Here is an 18,773-nt window from a genome sequence, read left to right as displayed (position 1 = left end):
AAATTATGAACAAGTCTTGAGACACTTAGACAAGATTTTTACTGAAACACTTAATTGAATTCATTAGTAAACAAGAAATATACTCAATTGCTTTGATCTCATCAAAATCAAATAGGGTTTTAATCAATCACTCCACAGAAGCTTTTCCTGTACTCTTTACAAAACTGTCTTCTTGTTAGTTGATTCAATCAGGGGATTGAATCAAGGTTGTAGAGGTTTGTTGGTGAGCCGAGGTTAAAACCAACGGTGTAAAGGGTTCGATGTGATCCCGGAAAATAATCGGGTGGTTCTAGTCGGTGAGCCTGTGAAAACCGACCGAGTTCGTTGTGATCTCGTAAAACAACAAGTTGGGTTGTGAGCTTGTAAAACAACCGGCTGTAATCCGAGGGATTATAGTGAACTCCCAAGTGAAGCTTGGGGAGTGGACGTAGGAGCAAAGGGTTAGCTCCGAACCACTATAAAATCTCTTGTGTTTGTGATTGTTTAATTGTCTCTCCCATTCTCCTCATCCACTGCATATAGTAAACTAATTAATCCACTTGCAATAAAGTTTAATTAGTTACTCATTAAGTTTCTAATTTGCAATTATTATTTAAAACCCAATTCATCCCCCCTCTTGGGTTGTCTTTTTGGCACAGTTGTGAAGTTCTTGTTAGCTTGAGTGATAGAGAGTGATTGCTTAGGGAGGATTGTACTCTAGATAAACAAAGAAATGTTTGAGGGAGTAGATCAACCCAAGGGTTAGCTCGAATTCTCACATGAAGCATTCTTCATCGAAATGTGAATGAAAGAAAGGCCTCTGCCGGATCGAGGAAATGAATTAAGTCAGAAGGTAGTCCTCAATGGAAGCGAGATAGGTTTTCGGGCAGTAGTGGGGGTGGGGAGACGCAGAATTCACCAAGTGTAAAGGTTGCTTGCACCCGAAAGACAAGCAGTTTGTAAAGCTTTGAAAAAGCATAGTGGATTAAATCTCGAAAAGGAGTCTTGGAGAGTGGATGTAGGCTCATAAGGAGACCAAGCCACTATAAATCATTGCGTATTATTTTTCTTCCCTTTACTCTTTATTTTTTCATGCTTAGTTGCATAGTTTATGATTATTACTTGCTATACTTGTTGCATCTAGTTTATTTCATTAGATTTAAAAACTTGAGAGGATGTGATTTTATTTTCAAAAAAATTTATAAAATCCAATTCACCTCCCCCCCTCTTGGGTTTGCCACTCCGGGCCCAACAATTGGTATCAGAGCAAGATTCAAAAAATATTTTTTAGACTTCACTGTCTTTTGAAAAAAGATCTATGGCAAACTTTTTGAACACCAATATTATTGAAGGGGCATTCTACAAAACAAATCTCCATTTTTCAATGGCTCGAACTATATGTATGAAAAGCCTGTATGAGAATCATTTTATGTGCTCATGATGTAGAAGCATGGACAAGTATCTTAGTAGGTTATAAGCCACCTAAAGAAGAAGGGGTTATTAAACCATTAGAAAAACTTAGTTGAAACCGAGCTTAAGGCTTATTAAAATAATGCTAAGGCTATGTATTCTTTGATTTGTGCTCTTGATTGTGATGAGTATAATAAGATCTCAGCATGTGAAATGGCTAAAGAAATGTGGAATAAATTAGAGGTTATGCATGAAGGGACTAATCAAGTGAAAGAATCAAAAATTAGCATGCATGTTCATAGTTACGAGCCAATCGACTAAGTCTTGATGAACTCTTGGGTTCACTCATAACTCATGAGATTACCATGATGAGTCACAAGGAGATTGATGACAACAACAAGAAAAAGAACATCACTTTGAAGTGCACTTCCAACGATACTAGCGACAATGATGCTTCAAGTAACGATGATGAAGATATGGCTCTTCTTGCTAGAAGATTCAACAAATTTCTTAAATGGAAAAAGAAAGGTGGGAGGAAATTTCAAAAGAAAGATCGCTACAAAGGAGAATCAAGCAAGAAAGATGAAATTATTTGCTTTAAATGTAAGAAATCTGCACACATCAAAGCCGAATGTACTAATTCATAAAGAGCTTAAGACGAAGGACAAAAAGAAAGCAATGATGGCGGCTTGGGGAAGCGATGACAATAGCCAGGATGAAGAAAAAGACAATATCGCCAACCTTTGCTTAATGGCCATTGACGATGAATCGAAAGAGGTATACATTTCTTCTAATGAAGCTTTTTCTAATGAAGAATTACAAAATGCTTTTGAAGAACTTTATTGATGAGTGATGCGTTCGCAACACTGCGCTCCCAAGTGTAGGAGAATCGCATAAGTAGTAAAACTCGGAAGTCCAAGGTCGAATTCCTTAGAGAGCGGTCCTATGTGTTATTAGGCGTAATTTCAAATGTGATTTGAGATGATTTCTAGAAATTGAAAGTACAGAATAATAAGTAAATAAACCCACGTTTTAATTAATAGAGATGGTAAGAGATCCAAAATCCCGCTTGACTATATTGCATTCAAGAAATAAACTTTACGGTTCTTGATTTAGAGATTTAAAAGTAGAATAGATCTAATCATGGAATTTATTTCATGATCATATGAACTCAACTTCTAAGTATTCAACGTGCTTATTACGTCTACGATAAATCAAATACTAAAGCAATCCATGTATCCATAGACACGAACCATTAAAGAACTATCTACAAAATAAATATGCAAGAATCCAGAACATATCAATAGATATAAATTATTTAGAATAAAAGTTCAGAGTTTACTTCAAAGAAACAATAAATCAAAGGTTCATCCATCACCCTTCACCAAGAGGATCAGCCTCTCATTACAAGAATCAGCCTCCCTCTCTTTTTTTTTCGAAATCAAAGCATCCCCTATTTCTTGGTACCCCTCTCTGTTTTCTTTTTTTGATATATATAGCCTGAGATAGATGGATAAACTCCCCTTCTTTCTTTCCGAATGAGAGAATCCCCACACGCTGGTCCTCGAAATACTGGGATGAATCCAAAAGGTGGAACAGGATTGCTGGGAGATTGCGGATGGTTGGGCTCAATCCGGCATGCTGGAAGCAGATAGCTAAAATTTTATTGGGAGGAGGCAGTCGTCCGGGATGCGCATCCCAGTTGGCTTTGGATACCCGGACGCAGAATCCGAGAGGCTCGGATGCAGGTCCGTCCTAGATGGAAAGTGGATGCGGGAGCTAATCCATAAGGCAGACGGCTGGATCAGAAGGTGATCCGTGGAAGATGGAAATCTTGGATTGCTGTCGAAGGAAGATTGAACGCGGGATGCTCGAACGGTGAAGATGGAAAGGCTCTTGGAAGGCGGATGAACGGGATGCATCGTGGGAGGGAGCTGATTGCGGAAGGATGCGGACTCGGAAGCTGGACACAGTTGGATGCTGGAATGGCTGAAGAAGAAGGCTGACGCAGAATCTTTGGCATGCATTGCGGGAGAAGGCTGAGATGTGTGGAATGCTGATCTAGGGGCTCGGACGGCTGAAGATGAAGCATGGAATAGGCAACTAATACTCAGAATATGTCCCCAGCCGTACGTGATTTTTCTTTATTTTGAATTCCAATGTGCTCTAAAAACTGTGGTGTGTAGACATGTGTCACTCGGGTGCAACTATGCTTGACCAGATTCAATTATGCTTCAACATCATCAGGCTTGGGGGCGTCATCCCAATCTGTACCAAATATGCATTTAAACTCTAATTTACGATAACCTATGCCAAACAAAATATAATATTAAATCAACAATTTTATCATTATCTGTTAACAATAATACTAATATAAGTGGCATGTAGATCACACTTTTGTGCTCTCATCACACCCCCAACTAGCTTATTGTTAGTCTCTAGCAATTAACGAGCAAATGATAAAATGAGAGTACAAAAGGTGCAGTTTAACCTATGTCTTTTTATTGAAGATAAATATACAAAACTGAGATACATACCCACTTTTGTAGAGAATCACGATTGCATTTAGCACGTGCAACAAGCCGTTAAACCTCAGGTTATCCTAGTGGACGAGTGCTGTCTCGTGAGGGTTTGCAGAGATGTTACCCATAAATATCATGAATGATATGACATGACATCCTAATAGAAATGTGAAATAAATCCTAAGCCAATACAAATGTAATTAATATATATATATATTTTCAAGCATTTCAACTATCAAAGCTAGGAGAATATAGAAGTGTAGTGTGTATAAAATAGCATGCCTTTCTCAGAGTACTAATACCTCACCTCCACCACAACAAGGCACCACCCGTGTTTTAGGCGCACTACTCAAGTTCACAAGTATTTTCTACAGTTTGTTAGAACTTGATCCACCAAATTTTCAGAATATCACATATTGTCTAACTTTGTCAAGAATGGTTTGCATATAAAGAAAAAGCTATCAATCTCAACTAACCAATCCGGGTACATAGAGGTCCAACATAATGAAGTCAAACCAGCCATTACCACATGTCACTGGGTTCAGTCTAACCAACCATTCATGTTTATTTTTATTTTTATTTTTAAACACATATGACGACTACAGAAGTCCAACCACATTAGGCTCTAGTAAGGTCCATGTAGTGAGCTTTCGGCCAATGACCTCCGATCCAGTTGGCTCAAGGCATTAGGTGAAACATCCCTCGAACTTAATTACTCGAACTAGACTACGCCACGAAACTAGACTTGTTATCATAAGTTTTTTTTTTTGTGTTGCAAAAAAAGAGAAAGTAGCTGAACCATATAGATATTTTTATTATAGACGTGACTGCATCGTGACTATAGGTCAACCAAGGTTGGATCATAAGGCACCTAGGTGCTCTAGCCGATATTCAATCTCTATCTTTATGTGAAAACCAAATCATGAACCTCATAGTATGAACAAAAATACTCATACTTCTTTTATAGATAAGGTTTACAAAAATGTAGTTAACAATTGTGAACTCCTGAGGCCTTCCTATTGTCATTAAGTGCATATGCGGGGATCTAATAATAGGTCTCTGATCAATCAAAGTATACATATGTTCTTTGCCTTAACAGTTGCATGAACTTAAAAGGGCGGTGGGTTGAGAGACAATAGTTATTCTGTGCTACATTGCTTATTCTATTTGGGTGGCTAGGAACAAGAGGATTTTTGATAACGTAGTTGAGAGCCCATAAGAAACAATGCTGAGAGCTATGTTTGATGCTACTGACTTCTTGAGGGCCATGACTTTGGAGGGGTCTTTGATAGTTGGGGAACCTAGGATCCCACCTTAGCAGGTTCTGTGACTCAGGTGATTCATTTTTTATCGAAAGCCCCACCTCATAACTTCGTCACTTTCATCTTCGATGGCAGGGTGAAGGATAGAGGGTAGCATGGTAGAGCCGGCTTTGTCATTCGTGATGTGAGATCATCCCTTGTAACTACTGAGGGAATGTCACCCTTTGACACGTCTGTGCCTCAAGTAGAACCAAGGGCTATATGGGAGGGCCTAGTGTATGTCGGTTCTATCCTACACATTAACAGGATTATCTTAGAAGGTGACTCTAGGACAGTGGAATCTTGGCTGAGCATTGGGACTGAGCACCCTGAGGTCCACTTCTCCTTGCTGGCCAATACTCAGGATGGCACTCATTGCCCGGTGCATCTATTGTTTTGTTCAGCACACCTACAAAGAGAGCAATAGTGCAGTCGATTGGATGGCATCTTTTGTAGTGGAGCATAGAGGTAGAGTGATGTGGGCATCCTCTTCTGAGCTACCTTGGCATATCCATGACTTGATTGTGTCGGATGCTTACGGGTGCATCTATTCTACGGTCTCATAATGTAACCGGTCCCAACAAAAAAAGAAACTAATACAGGATCCCGTGCACACACATATAAAATAATTATTTATTTCACATAAATAATAATTTAATTTCAAATATGAAATAATAATATTTAATAAATTTGTTTTATGTGTCTCTGAACTCTGATTGATGAAAAAAATATTCTTTTAAATAAGTTATGAAATCAAGTGAAAGTAAGAGATGCAATGAATGGGAGTAAGCGCACTTTAATAAATAAACATTTTTATGAATGATCAGTTATTTGTGTATGAACTTGCAAAACACATCTTCATAAAATAATCATTTTTTATCAATTTCGCTTGTGTTTGATATTCTCCAATATAAGAAAAATATTTAACATACAAATGCTCAACCTTGATACCATTTATTTGTAAGCCCTTCAAGGTTCAAGCTGATTGAACTGCCACCAACCCATTGCGCGACTGTAAAAGCAGGACAAACAAAATCACCTCAAAAACGACGTAAAATACAAATATACCATCGACTCTGGTCTTCCACCCCTTAACCCCTCATTTATAGTGTAGTTGTTCCACTGCTGCTAAGAAATAATCGTTACCTTGTTCTGAGTGGTTGGACTTGTTCCTGTAAGTTGAGGATACAAACTTCCCTTTCACTTCAGGTGGGCAACATTTCCTCCCTTATTTTTCTTTTCTTTTTTTTTTCTTTTTTACTTTAACAAAAATCATGTAAGGCATTTAGAAACTGAGTGCTCATCATAGGAATAAATGCAGTATATGAACCATTTTCTGGAGACAGCTCAACTTCAGAAGTCTTCTTGCAAGGGCCAATGAGAAATGGGGAAACTCTTTTTCAAGTAGTTTGGGGTGAAAAGAGGGGGAAATTATGCCCTAGCTTTATAATTTTGCAATTAACTACGATGAACCAAGTCTTTATGTATAGTGTCAGTATCCTTTTTCTTTTCTGTTCATTTTGTTTTTTTTTTTGGATACAACGGCTGCTCACACTACTCTAACGTAAGTATCAAGAAAAAGAAAATGGCAAAGTGGTGGAGGAGCGGCCCTCTCGTATGTCCAGAGGACCTCTCCAAAGTGTTGGGCAACAAAGGAAGCGATCCAGTCGGCGGTCTTATTCGCCTCCCGAAACACATGTATGACCTAGATGTTGCTACAATCCCCCACATCCAACGGATGTCGCATAGTAGAGGGTTCCTATCCCCCCTCCGCCCCTCATCCTGAATTCACTTAATCATCATGGCTGAATCTCCTTCAAGGAGTATGTGCTCAACACTTAGCACCCGTCTCGTATAGGTGATGCCCTCCCATGCTACCCTGAGCTTCACCTCTATGGCTATCAATCCAACGGTGCGTCGTCCCCCAGCAGCGATTAGTCTTGAGTCATGACTCCTGATCACAGAGCCCACGCCTATTCATTTTGCTTCGCTGCTCAACTTTGGCATGGGCTTTGCAAGAAGCCTTCTGCTACCCCTCCTCCCTTTCTCCTACCTCTCCCTATGGCAATGTGAGAGGATACATCTTAAGGCTCGTTTGGTTCGCGGGAAAAGAAAGGGGGAAAGTATGGTCAACAGAAAAGTAATTAGATGCTTCTTGTTTGGTTGGAGTTTTCAAGAGAGAGAGATGGAAAAGTTGTATTCCCATGGGAATATGATTCCCACATTTTATGGAAAAGTCTTTCCTATAAGAAACATAAGAAAGTTACTTTCCCATGAGGCGGGAATCACTCCATCTTTATTTTTTTCCAAAAAAGCCCTTCAGCATTAAAGAGGCATTAAAGATTTAATTTTTATTAAGGGTATAATACAAATTACACGTAACTTTCCTAGAAAAGTGGATGGTCAACCAAACATTAGCACTCTGGAAATTTGTCACTTTTCCATGTTTAACCAAACATGCCAAAAGTACATTCCCACGCATTCTCTTTCTAGGAATCTTCTTCCCAGGAATCATATTCCTTAGAGGAAAAATGCTTCCCGCGAACCAAACGAGCCCTTAGAGAGAAGATGAGAGTAATTATGGGGTCATGCTCAAAGGGGGTGTACATCAGCTTCAATTGGGCGATTTTTGATGTAAAATTTTCGAACATATCAGACTCAACTTGCTTACGTTTTGTTCAAGTTTGACGAAATTTACAAATTAATGTGGCCAATGGACTGCACAGGGTTAGGTTCATCATAGATTGCAAAATATGTCTTTCTTCATATTGCCAAAACATCTATAACAAAAGAATTAGGAACTTGAACTCAAATACATCTTGTTACTAAATTGACAACATGACTAGGTTGGTTTAGATCATGTATGGGGCCTTTCGTGCTATTAAGTTAACTCGATGCTGTTAAATCAAATCTAACATAGTTAATTCATTATTGGCATGATTTGCCAACTAACTATAGGCATTATATAATATTTCTTGAATATATTTCTTATATATTACTATTACATCTACATATAGCAATTGAATCATTTCCAGGTTGAGATCGTATTTTTTAATTGTATAGATCAATACGAGATAGACATGTCACATCGCTAAACCTATAACCAACTTATGCCCTATTTGGAGGAGCTGTTGGCAGTAGAGCTGTTGGAAGTAGGGGTGCAAATGGGTCGGATCGGGTCGGGTCCTAGGTGACCCCGATCCGACCCGGTTTTTTGTTCGGGTCCTAATTTTGGACCCGGACCCGACCCGGTTGAAGATCGGGTTGGGTCGGGTCGGGTCTGAGTCGGGTTCGGGTCGGATCCGGGTCTGATTCGGGTCGGATCCGGATCCGATCGGGTCCAATTTTTTTGTGCTTTTGGAAAAAAATTTGGGCAAATCTAATTTGGTCATATCATAATTATGAGGTGCTGGGTGACCCATGCCTTGAAAGACTTGCAATTGAGCTCCAGTCAGAACAGATGACCCATGACTTACTAACTAAGTCGGTCTACAAGCCAAATTTCATATCACACTATTTTTTATCTATATGACTGATTGGACGGAACTCGGTGTCTCCCAGCTCCCCTCTCACGAGGACAAAAAAAATCCCAGACCTTCCAAAATCCAATTCCATTACAGAAAACTGGCACATGACCCATATTCAGTTGCAGTGTTCCCTCACTTTCTCCCTTCAAAAGTTAAAAGAAACAAAAACCAAAAAACAGAAGGAAAAAAAAAAAAAAAGACAGCTACCGAGACACCAGAGGTCTCAACAGTGTAATAGATCGAGAGAGAATCCTGACGGGCCGACGTTCCTTTGGATTCTGTGAACCTATGCTTGTTGCTAACTTGCTATCCTCCCACACTGACCAACAGTACCGCAACCCACGCCAAAAAAAAAAGAAAAAGAAAAAGAAAAGACTTTCTTTTGCTTTTCCTCTCTCTCTCTCTTCGGGTCCATTCGGGTCGGGTCGGGTCGGGTCCGTTTGGTAAACCCAGACCCGACCCAGAAAATGATTCGGGTCCAATTTTAGGACCCGACCCAGACCCGCGGGTCCTAAAATTCGGGTCGGGTCGGGTCTACGCGGGTCGGGTCAGGTCGGGTCACGGGTCGACCCGACCCATTTGCAGCCTTAGTTGGAAGTAGAGCTGTCTGAAGTAGAGCTTTTATAAAAAGCTGTTTGTTGTTTGGTAACTACATTTCTAAAGTGCTGTGGCACTTTAACATGTGTTTGGTAAATAAACTGAGAAAGTACTTTTGTATGACAAAATTACCATAAAGGACATTGCATAGTATTATATAATAGAGCCTAATAAAACATAATATATATTAATACATAATACACGATATAGTATAGTATTACTGTAATGTAAAAATAAAATTATTATAATATAGTAATATGACATTGCATAGCATAGCATAATAGTAATATAATTATTAAAGTAAATTAATTTTCCATAATATAACATAATATTAAATTATTTAATATAACATATTAATGTATATATATTATATTTATAGTATAATACAATAATAAAGATATAAAATACTATAATTATTAGTATAAATTAATTTTCCTTAATATAACATAATATTAAATTATTTAAAATAACATATTAATGTATTATGATATAATATAATATAATATAATATTTATAGTATAATACTATAATAAAGATATAAAATAATATAATTATTAGTATAAATTAATTTCTCATAATATAACATAATATTAAATTATTTAACATAACATATTAATGTATTATGATATAATATATTATAATATTATATTTATAGTATAATAAATAATAAAGGTATAAAATATTATAATTATTAGTGTAAATAATTAATAATGTAAATTTGTTTATTTATTATTTTATTCATTGAAATATATTAATTTTTTATCTTATTTATTTATTCATTCATTCATTCATTTATATACATATTTATTTATGTATTTATTTATTTATTTATTTATTTTTCTTTTCTTGTCTTTTCTTTTTTTTCTCTTTTTTTCTTTCCTTTTCTTCTTTTTTTTCCTTTTCTTCTTCGTTTCTTTTTTTCTTCTCTTCTTCTCCTTCCTTCCTCTCCCCCGTTCTCCTTTCTTCTCCTCCCGTGCGGCCGGCGGTGCCCGAAGGAGGCCACGCCGCGGCGGCCGTGGGAGGGGGCCGGGCCGTGGCCGGCGGCGGCTGCAGCAGTCTCGGCAGTCGCGGCTGGCCCCTCCGGAGTGCTCTCCTCCCGCGAGGCCGACGGCGCCGGAAAGAGGTTGGGTCGTGGCAGATGCGGGAAGGGGGCGGGTCGTAACCGCCGGCGGCCATAGGAAGAGGGAGGGCGCCCCCTTCTCCTTCCTCTTCTTCGGCACCTCCCCACCGTGGGACCTCCTTGTTCGGTGCCTCCCCTTTCCATGATGGGGACATCGTGGCCGACGGCGGCCACGGGAAGGGGAAGACCACCCGTCTTCCTCTTCTTCGGCACCTCCCCATCGTGGGAGAGGGAGGAGGTGCGGCGGTGGGGGAGAGGGAGTGGGGTTGGGTGGAAGAGGAACAGGTGGTGAGAGAGAGTTTTTGGGAGGAATTTTTTTTAAATGGGGGTATTTTGGTCAAAAATGCAGCTTCCCGATAAAGCTGAAAACAGCATTTTCGGAAAGCTTCAAATTGGAGCTTTCCCTCAAAAGCTGTTTTCAACTTTCCCAAAAAGCTGAAACAACTGTCTAAAAATTTTACCAAATACCATTTTTTGTCTAAAGGTACTTTTAGAGGGCTAGAAAGTACTTTTTGGCCCTCCAAAAGCTCCTCCAAATAGGACCTTAATCAAAAATAAATTAGATTCGTTAATCAGATAAACTAATCTATGATCTGAATCCCATCATGATCAACTGAAACTGGCTCGAATATGAGGAATTCAAATCCGAGCTGAACGCGAGCCATATGCGAACAGCCTTTTGCTAGCCTGATGACCTTGTGCTCCAAACCTAGGTCTCGTATACACGTGTTACTCACCTACTTGCTGGAAAAGCTGTCTGCTGTCCACGGAAAAGCCCTTCCAATCTCATATGCCTACTCCGCTGGCTCTTTTTCCCATCTCCGTGATCCAACCACCGTAGGAGAAATCGCCTCGGAAACCCTAGACTTCTCGTCCCCCTTCGGATCTCCATGTCGTCCTCCGACGACGATGACGAGCGGATCCCCTTCATCCAGCGGCCGGAATGGTCGGACGTCAGGCCCGTCCCTCAGGACGACGGGCCGCACCCGATCGTCCCCATCGCCTACCACGACGACTTCCGGGAGACCATGGACTACTTCCGCGCCGTCTACCTTGCCGACGAGCGGAGCCGCCGCGCGCTTGACCTCACCACTGAGGCCATCGGGATGAACCCTGGGAACTACACTGTGAGCTATCCCCTACACCCTCTTGCTCAATTTGTCGACGGATTATATCAAAAATTCCAATTTTTGAAGGAAAATTCTTCTTCTTCTTCTTTTTTGTCTTCTTTTTTACAAGTTAGCGAGTCCTTGTTGACCGAATCCTGTTTTAATTATCCATTGTTTAATCTTAATATCCTAGCTTTAATTAGTTGCACCAATATGAGCTGGAAATTGTGTTATGAGAACACATGTGGTTGCTTGAATTTTTGGCTTTCGTCCATTGAGGAAGCTTGCCCATTAATTTTCTTCTCGTGCGCTTTGATTTGAGTGGAAAGCGGGAGAAGTAAATCACTCGACTTCTGTAAGGTTTTTTGATGGAACTAGTTTGCTTAGTCGCATTTCATTGTCGAGCAAGTGTCGCCCTACAAAGCAGAATGCTTGTGCGTTATTATATTTTCAATCATGGGAAGTCTTAGCATAGTCAATGAGCTTGCCTTTGAGATGCTAAGTTGCGAGCTCATGCACTTTGGTTGTTACAGGCTGCTAGCAGTTTAGACACGCTCAATGAACTTACGGTGACCCTTGAACAGCTTTGTATTTGAATTGACACTTAGGTCAATTGATTTTGCCAGAATTAAATAGTGAAACTAGTGTTAGCTTTGGTAACAAAGGCAAATGCCAATATGTGACTTGAAGTATATTTGAAGGTTGTCAGTTAGCGGGCAACGATATGGATCCCTGTTAGAAAAGTTCTCAACTAGAGGTTTATAACTGCAGATCATATGTGAAGAAAGTTCTAAAATTACCTGTTTGATTAATGATATAATCATGTTAGAGCTATGGAGTTAGGTCAGAGGAGTTTGAGTTCCGTGCTAGTATATGACATGGGTGCAGCTTTTTTCTTTTTTTTTTTTTTTTAAGAGAAGGGAGCATTGATGGATGGATGTGATCCCATTGATCAAGAAAATCTAGAACAGATTTGATAAATGTAGTCCCTATTTAATCTCTTGTTTTTTTCTTCTTTCTTTTATTCTAGTTATTTTCGAGTGAATGGAGGGACATGTATTTAGTATTTATTATAAAAAGAGTGCATATATAAGAGAAAAGGGAGGCGTACTGCCAAAGGAGTTCGCTTTAGAAGTGCCTGTGGAGTATGTTGGGATGGACATTAAAAAAGCAGGCGTAGAGGCATGCTGATCCACCCATAGGAGTAGGCATTATAAGAAGAATATATAGATTGAGATTTAGTTCCACTTTAGCTACAAATCATTTGCATATTCTTAAGGTTTGATCCAATATCTCAAGTGGATCCAAAACCATAAGCAACTATGAATTGTATGCAGAGTTGATTAGCAGAATTGTCACTTTGTATACTTATATTAATAAAATATTGGGTGAAGCACTTTTTGGAAAAAAACTTATTACACAATTTTTTAGAATATGAATATATATAAATGGATTTGGTATCATAAGGATTTTGTTGGAGTGTTTGCTAACAAAAGAACTTCACCTTTAAAGGATGTTGTCCTGCTGTTAGCAATGTAGTACTCAAGCATTTGACATTATCAAAGTTATACGTAAAAAAATGATTAAGAATATTTGCCAACACAGGTGTTCGTGAGGGAAGTGAAATGATTTTCAAAGGGAATGGAGATGATCTTTTCAAAGCATGCTTGGTAAATGTTCACATGAGTTTATGATTGGTGTGTTCTGAACTTGCACCATTCACAAAAAAATAAAATAAAATGGTAAATAAGGCTTAGTTTTAAAGCCATACTTCATCCCCAAAAAAGTTATTGTCTTTTTTATTGTTAAAATTATTAAGCACTTGCAGTATCCCCCTCATTATGGGACCATCTGTCCAAACTTGTGGCACATGCTATGCATAAAATTGATAATTGTTTCCAGTCATATATTTTGATATCACTCTATCCATTGCACTACCATAATGGACTTTAATAGAGACAATTTTTGTGCCAGTTATCCATTGAAGATATAGAGTGAATCAATTTCTTGGGCATGTTTTTCGACTCTGTTAATAATTGTATAATAATATGATTAATATTGAGCAATATGATACCATGCAGGATACATGTGCAAGCCTTTGTGCTCCACATGTAGTTTTAGTTGCACACTAAAACTCGTTATATTCTGAATTCTGGATAATGAGATGGTTTCCCAGGATATGTAACAAATCAGGGATATTTTATTGTTTACCTGTTGCTCGGTTGCTTTATGGTGTTTGTCTTGCCTCTGGTTTTGATTGGTCAACCATCTTGTCTCATTGTTATATTATCATGCTATGGACCTTTTTCTTTAACATTTATAAACACAGCTTATTCATTTTGATTTCATAGGTCTGGCATTTCAGACGCCTTGTACTTGAGGCATTGAATGTCGATTTGCATGAGGAAAGGGATTTCATTGACGAAATTGCCGTACACAATTCTAAGAATTATCAAATCTGGTGAGCAGCTGCATAGTGGATCTAATATATATGATGCGTGAAGAATATGAAGAATATGCAATTATTATATATATTAGTCTCTGGAACTTGTTTACTATGCCATGGTATGTGCTTCGATTTCTTCTACTCGATTGTGAACATGAGAAATAATTCTTCGGGCATTTTTGCTTCTATCTTCAGCATTTTTTAGGTGTTTATGTGCAGATTTAGGTAAATTAAGTTGTGGCTGGTCTGTAGTTATGCTTAGTAGTTTCTCTTTGTATTGATTGTGCTGGTTTATATATCATATAGGCATCACAGGCGGTGGGTTGCAGAGAAACTGGGACCTCAGGCTGCAGATAAAGAGCTTGAATTTACAATGATGATACTTGCTCTTGATGCTAAAAATTACCATGCCTGGTCTCATAGGCAGGTGTGTTGCCTTCTTTAATTCCCTTCCTTTTCCATTTTGACTGTTTCTTGGAGTTAACTTTTAAATTGTAACAATTTCCTGAATGACTAATCAGACCAACCATCTAATATGTATCGATATTCTCCATGCTTTTCTTACAACCTTGTTGAGATTAACATACAATGACTATATTTTAGTTATCTGCATGTTTATGATTCTCCATAAATTGCTAGTGCAAGAAGCATATTCTATGTTAAGAAGTGGTAGACGAACACCATACTATTTCTCAGATAAGAATGGTAAAAGTAAGATGAAATGCTTTCTGTGCAGTGGGTTCTTCAGTCACTGGGTGGCTGGGAAAAGGAGCTTGACTACTGTTGTAAGCTGCTTGAAGATGACATTTTCAATAATTCAGCTTGGAATCAGGTATGCCTATATAGGTTCTTTGATACTAAATTTAGGTTCCACAGACTCTGATTTATGCTTTTAGCTTTTCCATCATTTCCAGTTTCCTGCCAGGCCTTTGATTTTGAGCTGTCATACAATCATGAAATACAAGAAGTGGTTCAGCATATTAAAAAAATTGTAAATCTGTATGTGAAAGAGCTACTAATTAAAATTTTCTCTGAACATGAGTGTATCTGTTTTAAAATTTTAAAATTTAAATGCAGAACATGTCCTCCTAGGATGAATTAATTATCCTTTGATGTACTGCATTGCATCTGTGATCGTTGATCAGTGACTCTCTTAAAAGTGCAATATTGGAGCATAAAAAAGAGCAGTCCAGTTTTCAAAATGCTTTCAGTATTATCAAACATGAATGCAGCTCGTGATGATTTAATGTTTGCCATAATATTAATCCAGATAATTCCTTTTAGAATTCCTGATATTTTTGTGCTGCTTTTATGTATTTCTTGATGTTATAGCAAGGCCGGACTCCAAAGCCTTAAACTGTCTCCTTTTCCACTTGCATATGAAAAAAATAATAGAAAAGAAAAGGGAAAAAAAAACCGAGAAGTGATGACCTTCTCCAGCATGGTCTCATTTGCATCGCATGTTCAGTGTTAATCTGTATAAGAGATGCCTTCATTTGTGAGATGGTCTGCAGTATTCAGAACTTTAGGGATTGTAGGATCTCTATGTGCTTAGATGTTTCGAACGTTAACCTTTGTCCTCCGTTTCTAAACTGACCAACAAAAGTAAGTTACTTTAAAATCTTTCAGTTTAGCATGTTATCCTTGTGTAACATGCCTGGCAGTCTGAACACCACCTGTAGCCTACAGTTACAAAAGAGTAACTAATCATTAGAGGATCATAGGGTTCATGCTTCAAAGTCTGCAACATACATGTGATGATGTTCATCACATTTGAGATACGTGAAAATTTTTCTGTTCTTTGGTGTCCATTATGCATTGGCATAAAAATTCTTAGGTACTAGATGTGCACAATGATTTTGTGATTCTGTGGTTAGCTGCAAATTAAGATTCTTGTAATTTAGCTTCCAAGGTGTCTGTAGGCGTGAAAGCATATGTATTGCAGGCATGCTGATTTCAGTGCCTTCAAGTTATTGGGTTCAATTATGTCTAATCATTTTGAATGCAGTCACATACCCCTTTTTATATGTAGAGGACATATTACTGCCAATTAGTAACAGCTGTTCTGCAACAGAGGTACTTCGTCATCACAAGATCTCCACTCCTTGGGGGCTTGCAAGCAATGCGAGACTCTGAAGTAAGCTACACGGTTGAAGCCATCCTAGCCAACCCTCAGAACGAGAGCCCTTGGAGGTACCTCCGAGGTTTATACAAGGGTGACACTGACTTGTTGGTAAGCGACAACCAAGTCTCCGATGTATGCCTGAAGGTCTTGAAGACTAATCACAACTACATATTTGCATTGAGCCTGCTCTTGGATCTCCTTTGTTATGGTTTCCAACCTTCTGATGAACTCAAGAGGGTCGTTCAGTTTTTGGGGAAAATTGAACCAGACTCATCGGATGCCAATTTAGCAACTACTATCTGCTCCATCTTAGAGACTGTGGACCCAATGAGATCAAACTACTGGGCATGGCGCAAAAACAATCTTCCTTCTGAGGTTTGTTGAAGCAGCCTGCTGCATTTTTCGCGTCTGTATCAGATTTGTGAGATATTTCATGTAAGATACTGATATTCAATCATATCTATGTTTGTTTCCTATTTAGTCCTCTTCTTTGATGTCTTTAACCTTTCGGACAACCAATGATGGGTTAAATATTTCTTAGTGTTGTTAGCAAAGGTCCTTCGATGATGTAGAGATTGGTATTTCCTCCATCTGGAGTTGCAAGGTATTTAAGCCACTGCACAAGCTATCAAGGCAATCTCCTATTTTTAGCTTGCTGTAAGTTGCCAATCAAAGTAGAACATTTGATCAAACAAGGGCAGAGTGATCCAAGGACCTAAATTATACATGTTTAAGATGATGTGGATTCGCATGCAACCTAATACAAGGTGACATGTAACACTCTTTTATTCAGCTGCGATTCCAAGTGATCTACTAAACCAATTATTTGTGTTATGCAATGTTATGTCTATGTACTGTTCAATGCTATTTCATGGTCTTAGCACATCAGCTTCACATGAGTTGATGTGTTAAAATTAATTGTTGTTTGCATTGTAGATCCAAGTTATAACATGAAGTTGTATTAGCCTTTTATTTTCCCCCAAAAAAGCGGGGCAATTCATTCCTCATTCCTCAGAATAAAAATCTTCAACAGATTTTTTCACATTCAAGAGATGAAAAATTGGAAAATCACTTGCAGAAAGAACTTTGGATGCCATTGGAGTACTTTCAACAAATAGTAATGAACATACATGGGCGTGTTGTAGTGGAAGGATTAAGTTGAACAAGGTTTGGTCTTTCATCAAAGTTAGTGCCTGCGCTTAGGAGCTATTGAAAATTTAACAAATTAAGATCTTAAGATCTTTGAGATATCCCAGATTTAATAACCTATGGAATTGCTGCTTTGTGATGTGATTAAGAGTTTCTTGACTCAAAGCTTAACTCTATGGAACCTTGAAGCAATTGGGACTATAATGATGTCATGTTCGACAAAATTATTCTTCATATGGATAAACGATCAGAAATCAAAAATTACAGGGAGCTACAGGTATCTCATTTTCTAATTTTATTATGTGGTACATCAATTTTGCTTTCCTGGTTTAAGAACAATTACTACTATACTGTAGTCCGACCTTTTATTTTGAAAAGAAAAAAGCTTAAATGTGACTTTAAGATCACTTTTCGACGGCCATTTTTTTTTTGGTTTCATGTTAATCATATGAAACCAGGTACTCCATATAAGTAATATGAAACCAGAAGGTTAGTCCTCAAAAATCAAGATTAGCACCAATAAATACTTACTCGGATGGTATCACACTTTGCCACTTAAAAAAGAGGTCGAGGTTCGGCTTGCATCAGCTCTCGAAGAGAGGACATGTATAGGGTAGAAGATGGAATTAGCTTCTCCTAACCACTCAGAAAAAAAGAAATTAGAAAAGGAAATCAAGGTTAGCGGCTGTCTATGCATTTATCATGGGTTTATCCATTACAGTCATCTAACTTATGTGATGCACATGCCAAGGTCTACCACTTATTAAGTAGCAATGTATTGGCATAACGAAATAATTAATAACATATTGGTTGTTGACCCATATTTGGATTCATGAAATGATAGAAATTGTCTATTGGCAGTAGGTAAAAAGAATGCATTCTGCAAGATGCAAGCCATGTAATAGTCCAAGTAGCAGTGTTAATAAATTACCTTTTTGCATCAAATATCTTAATTGTTTTGAGTGATATAAGTTTATATCACTTTGAGCTGATGATAGCCTGCTAATCAGACTTATAAGTGACTTGAATTTTAGGAATTGGGCTTGAAAGTGACCTAATAGCTTAGACCACACATGAAGCTTGAATTCTGCGTGATCATATGTCTGTCTTTGCACAAAATGTGTTCAATGTTTTATTCTTATTCAATTATCTCAGCTAAAAGTAAGTTTTCATCTCCCTTTCTCATTTGCTCTTCTTCCTTTTCTTCTATAGTGAGAATGGTGACAATGGTGCCAATGACCATTAGGGTCAACAAGAAAACTAGTGATTTTTTCCCCCCTCAATTCATCTGTATCTCTCCATTGCTTCACCCTTGGCCATGCCCATTCACCTAACCTCGTAACTGAAATAGATCCAAAAGAGCACTAAATTATCCCATAACAACAAATCACTTGATTTTTTATGAAACTTTAGGTCAACTGTTTTGCACGGGTGAGGGGTTGTGAATTTAGTTGATGTTTATCTTTGGATTTTGTTCATTTGATATGG

At 38.2% G+C, this 18,773-nt stretch overlaps 1 protein-coding gene across 1 annotated transcript; it reads left to right on the top strand.

Moving 5' to 3' along the window:
- The first annotated feature begins 11,234 nt into the window (after nt 1-11,234).
- On the top strand, nt 11,235-16,621 carry LOC103722105 (protein farnesyltransferase/geranylgeranyltransferase type-1 subunit alpha). Its single transcript, XM_008812545.4, has 5 exons — nt 11,235-11,583; nt 13,917-14,026; nt 14,318-14,438; nt 14,748-14,843; nt 16,086-16,621. The coding sequence occupies exons 1-5, from the start codon at nt 11,347-11,349 to the stop codon at nt 16,518-16,520; spliced, it is 999 nt and encodes a 332-aa protein (XP_008810767.2). The 5' UTR covers nt 11,235-11,346; the 3' UTR covers nt 16,521-16,621.
- The last annotated feature ends 2,152 nt before the right edge of the window (nt 16,622-18,773 follow it).

This window comes from Phoenix dactylifera, chromosome 1 (assembly GCF_009389715.1).
Source record: "Phoenix dactylifera cultivar Barhee BC4 chromosome 1, palm_55x_up_171113_PBpolish2nd_filt_p, whole genome shotgun sequence".
Taxonomy (NCBI): domain Eukaryota; kingdom Viridiplantae; phylum Streptophyta; class Magnoliopsida; order Arecales; family Arecaceae; genus Phoenix; species Phoenix dactylifera.
This window is presented reverse-complemented; position numbering and strand designations above follow the sequence as displayed.

Bases quoted from the DNA above. Each gene is read 5' to 3' on its own strand.
- LOC103722105 (XM_008812545.4), top strand. From the start codon at position 11,347: ATGTCGTCCTCCGACGACGATGACGAGCGGATCCCCTTCATCCAGCGG. The intron at 11,584-13,916 runs GTGAGCTATCCC...TTGATTTCATAG, and splicing joins TGAACCCTGGGAACTACACT to GTCTGGCATTTCAGACGCCT. The intron at 14,844-16,085 runs GTATGCCTATAT...GTTCTGCAACAG, and splicing joins ATAATTCAGCTTGGAATCAG to AGGTACTTCGTCATCACAAG.